The 4813-nt window shown below is 27.6% G+C and overlaps 1 protein-coding gene across 2 annotated transcripts; it reads left to right on the plus strand.

Moving 5' to 3' along the window:
- Positions 1-841: 841 nt before the first annotated feature.
- Positions 842-4129, plus strand: LOC119668409 (protein alan shepard-like). 2 transcript variants are annotated; one of them, XM_038077917.1, is made up of 4 exons: positions 842-993; positions 1312-1556; positions 2977-3029; positions 3943-4129. In XM_038077917.1, the coding sequence occupies exons 2-4, from the start codon at positions 1435-1437 to the stop codon at positions 4089-4091; spliced, it is 324 nt and encodes a 107-aa protein (XP_037933845.1). In that variant the 5' UTR covers positions 842-993; positions 1312-1434; the 3' UTR covers positions 4092-4129. The 2 variants fall into 2 exon arrangements, with proteins under 2 accessions (XP_037933845.1, XP_037933836.1); XM_038077908.1 differs by having other exon boundaries at positions 845-993; positions 2977-3035; positions 3943-4127.
- Positions 4130-4813: the final 684 nt, after the last annotated feature.

Consider the following 4813-nt stretch of genomic DNA (forward strand, 5'->3'; position numbering starts at 1 on the left):
AAAATCATTTGAAAAGAGTAGGCGCCGCAGGGATACTCGATGTATGGGTACCCCATAAATTAATGTAAAGAAATTTAATTGAAATTTAATTACTATCAATGAAACGCTGTTAACGAAATCAAACTGTGGTTAAGACGAATCAGCACAGCTCATCTTCTAGTCAGAAATGGACTAAATACAATACAATATCCAACGCAACCCAACATGATCAAACGCCTCCATAAACAACTTAAAAACTTGAATTGACGAGTGCCTGTTGTTATTAAAATTAAATTATCTATTAGGAGCCACTCCATCCTGGTTCTGAAACAACGGTTAATTCGGTCCTCGAACGCTTGAACAAAACAATCAAGGAAAAATTACTAGAATTGACCAGACTTACAGAAAAATTGCTGTGTTTTAACATGACAATAGTAAACCACATACATTTTTGATAGTTCGAAACCAATTGGCAGAACTTGTTTGGGAAGTTTAAATGCATCCACCTTATAGCCCGGACCTTGCACTATCTGACTAGCATTTTTTTCGGTTTCTGCAAAACTTTCTTAACTGTGAAAAATTAACCGATCAAAGTGACATTCTATATCGATGGATTTATGAATCTACCATAAAAATGACAAGAGGTCAAATATTATAATGGTTAGTGTAGGGAAAATTGTTCAAAAATGTAAAAGTATTTTTTCAGACATTAGATATATAAAGTGACATAAGAAGTAAATGTCATAATTTTTCAAATTTACAAAAAAAAATTGCAAAAGCAAAAATATAAAATTTGGTGATTGTAACTTTTAAACGTTTCAATTTATTTTCAATTTACTTATAAAAATAATTCTGTGTTTTTAAACAATTTTATTAATTACTGTTTATACTTAAATAGTTGCAAGTGTTTTCCTTTTTTAAAAAAAGTTTAACAAATTTGGACTTACACGGTTAAGTCCCATTTGCGCATATTTGTTAATCGAATTGCAATAGTGTAAACGCACTGTCAGGAACGTAAGTAATTATGCTGTAGTCATTTTATGCTATGTTTACACTTATTATAATTCAGCCCACATTTGTGTGGATTTTATAAGAAAACCCCTTTTATTACTGCAAATTTGTTAAGTCAATTGCGAGAGCGTAAACGAACTGTTAGATTAAAATAACCAATTTTCGCATAGCTAATTTTTGTATATACATTTTTTATATACACTTAAGTTATCGTTGTAAATAACATACTTTATATTAATGAAATTTTTCACTAAATATTAATATAGTTCTACTTAACTGCAAATTTACTAATATGTATACTTTTATTTCTTTTAATTTCAGTACGGACAAAGAGTTCCCACAGCGGCTTCACCAAGTAACACAAATTCAAGCAGCTCATCAAATACTGGCTCCCAGAGTGGCACATTAAGCACTAGTCTGAGTAATACCAACACAAATACAACAATGGGTCCTACAGGTAATAACGGTACACAGCAACAGGGTGAACAATTGTCAAAAACAAATTTATACATTAGAGGATTACAGCAAGGCACAACAGATAAGGATTTAGTTAGCATGTGCGCACAGTAAGTAACATTTTATGTTCAACTCTTAATATAATTAGTATAAATTACAAATTAATTTTGCCTACTTACGAACAGTAATTAAGATATAAACATTTCATTCGAAGTAATAAATTTAAATTAAATATGTTAGGATTCTTACTTATAATTTAAACTTAATTTTAAATTAACTATTTTCTATATATACTTCATCTGAGGGTTATTTGAATAAACTAGAATATTCTTATATATATGTTTTAAAAAATATGTATTAAAATTATTAAAGATAATTTACCTGTATTTAACAATTTGGTACAAAGTTGGATTCAACAATGTCAGTCATCTGCATGCAAGTCCATTTAAATAAGAGAAATTCTAGTGATTCCTAATAGGAATATCAGTATTGTAGTGACTTTATCCTATAAGAGAATTTTCTCGAAGATTGAATACCGCGTTAATTAATTTCTGTTACGGTTGTGGGTAAGACCAACGCGTACTCAACGATGGTTAATCGTGCCAGAGATTGAGTTTTTATGGAACTTAGTTAGTTCAATACCTTTCTTTGAAAAGTATTTTATGTTTGAGGTTTAAAGTGGTTTTTAAACTCTTGAGTTGTATATAGTAGGACAATGAGGCATTCCAAACAACAAACAAGTTCTCAAACTGTCTGTTTACCACAAACCTCTCTCAAATGATAAAATTTTTGTAATGCAATATAAGAACCTTTTTGTCAACAATTGACGATTAAGTACTACGTCATTACCTATAGAAAATTTATCTACTCTACATGAACTGAACGCACTACTATATCGTCTCTTTGTTTACTCACTTACATCGGATGTAACATTTCATGGTATTTATCACCTTTTCAGAAACCTTGTCTTACCGCATAATTCTTAAGTCATTACATGGCCGTTACAGCTGAGATAGGTTCGCTAAACGTCGTCTGTTTTTCAGTTTTATCTAGTTATTATCATTATCTATTCTTAAGGTCCATGTTATATAGAGTGTTACGTCAAAATTTACTATTTCAGGCTATGAAGACAATGCATATTATGCAGTGTTATATTTTTACTATTACTTTAATACTATTTTGTTGAGCCTAAATTTTAAAGGTAATGTATATATTTATATATAAGACTGCTTTCACTGAGTAATGAGGCACTGAGTAACGAGGCCTCGAATTTAAACTAATACTTTTTTTCTTCTCTCACTCTAATTTTTTTAATTTATATTGAAAGCAACAACGATTTCGATTTTGACGTGCCCGTAATTCTCTACATAACATGGGCCTAATAGTTATATGTGGTATTTTTATTTTTCTCTCTTCTGTTTTTTTCTCTATCAGGCGGTATGAGTTACTTTATCAATTGTTATAATTTTATATCATTATAAAAAAATGTACATTAAAATCAAATTAATTATTTTTTCATTTATCTTACAGATATGGAACAATAATTTCAACCAAGGCTATTTTAGATAAAACAACAAACAAATGTAAAGGTATTTTTTTCTTCACCATTTCTCATCTTTATTTATGTGTTTTTTTTTAATTACTTAAATATTAATTTTGAATTACTGAAAATGTAATAAAATTAATATTTTTTGTGTTGTCCTAATTGTGGTGTGTAATTTTTATTGGCTATTAAAAGTCACATTTAAAGTCTTACTTTTGTCAGTTTTATTTGAACTTAAGTTTATCATACTTTTTATTTATCTATTAATTTTTTCTATGTTTGAAAAATACAAAAACTATTAAATTTTTTACATTTTTCAGTTTTTAATTTATGTTTTTTGTTGTGTCATTAATAAAAAAATGCACAAAGTTTTTTTATTTACTGTCAATAGTTTTTCAAGCATGTTTTTTGCTTTAACTAGTAATTATAATGAATACTGTAGATAGAAACAGTTGCATTATTATAAATGTAACTTAAACAAGGAAAAAAGTTAATAAAAGTCAGTACTTTAATACGTATGTAGTTTAAAATTTCTAATAAAAATTTAAGATAGAACTTTTTACTGAAATAATTGATATTTAATTTAGTTTCAGCTTTGCTCAATTAAGAGGAAACCAACTTTTAAAATTTAAAAACTAATTTTTTTATATTCTTATTAAAGTCAACCAAAGATAAAGTTATACTACAAATTTCGTAACTTCATAAATGTTTGCATTTAGTCAACTTTCTTATTAGTTACTAATTACAACTTTTTTCCTTGTTTTTTATTTATATATATATTTTTTTCCAATATTGCTAAAGTTTCTTATAATTTTGTTTCATTTTTTTTCCTATTGTAGTTGGTAGTTGATGTAGTTTAAAAAGTTTTGCTTTTTATGTATTAATTATGCTTTGATAAATGAACAATAATCAAAACAAAACAAAACAACAACAAAATGTATCTATCTTTTCAGGCTACGGTTTTGTTGATTTCGAATTACCAGCATATGCAGAAGGAGCTGTCAAGGGTCTACAGGCAAAGGGCGTTCAAGCTCAGATGGCCAAAGTGGGTATCTGGGTGCTTCATAGGCCGGCCATTGTACGTTTGTTTGCATGCAAGTAATATTCACCCCTCACCAAATCCCATACTCCAAATTCTTTAGTTTTGTTTTTGTGAACTTAGTACATTACATATTTATTTGTTATAGTAATTTGTTATTAGTATATATATACTTTTTTTATTTTACAAAAACAACAATAACTATAATTGTTTTGAGTATAATAAGTTTATTTATTTTTATTTTCTTTTATATTATTTGAGTTATGTTATTTTAAAATATAAGAATATTACACATACAGTATATAGATTAACTACAAGTTTGATTTGAGATTCTTCCATAAAAATTGTCTCTTAATGATAAGATATTTTATGCAGTTTTAATTGATAGTTTTGTCCACGGCAAGATTTCTACAAGCTCTTCTTTATTAAATAAGTCTTATTTCGGTTAATGTGTGACCCTTTGCTCGTCATAGGATCTACGGAAACTAATGCAGTATAGGCAAATGTGGTGTTTTTGTAGAGATAAAGATAATACTCAAATATTACTTTATCATTTTAAAACGATATGTCATTAGGTTTTATCAACCTCTTAAACATTATGTATGTAAAGTATTGATTTCCAAATTTTGATTGTTTACTATGGAACTCTTAAGATTTGCGTATAAAATTCACAAATTTTTTATAAACATTAAATTAATTACAAAAAAATGCTGAATTAAACATGACATTTTATCACATGTAATGTGATAGGGCATACTACATATGTGAGTGCAGTTCAACTATTC

This window comes from Teleopsis dalmanni, chromosome 1 (assembly GCF_002237135.1).
Source record: "Teleopsis dalmanni isolate 2A chromosome 1, ASM223713v2, whole genome shotgun sequence".
Lineage (NCBI taxonomy): Eukaryota > Metazoa > Arthropoda > Insecta > Diptera > Diopsidae > Teleopsis > Teleopsis dalmanni.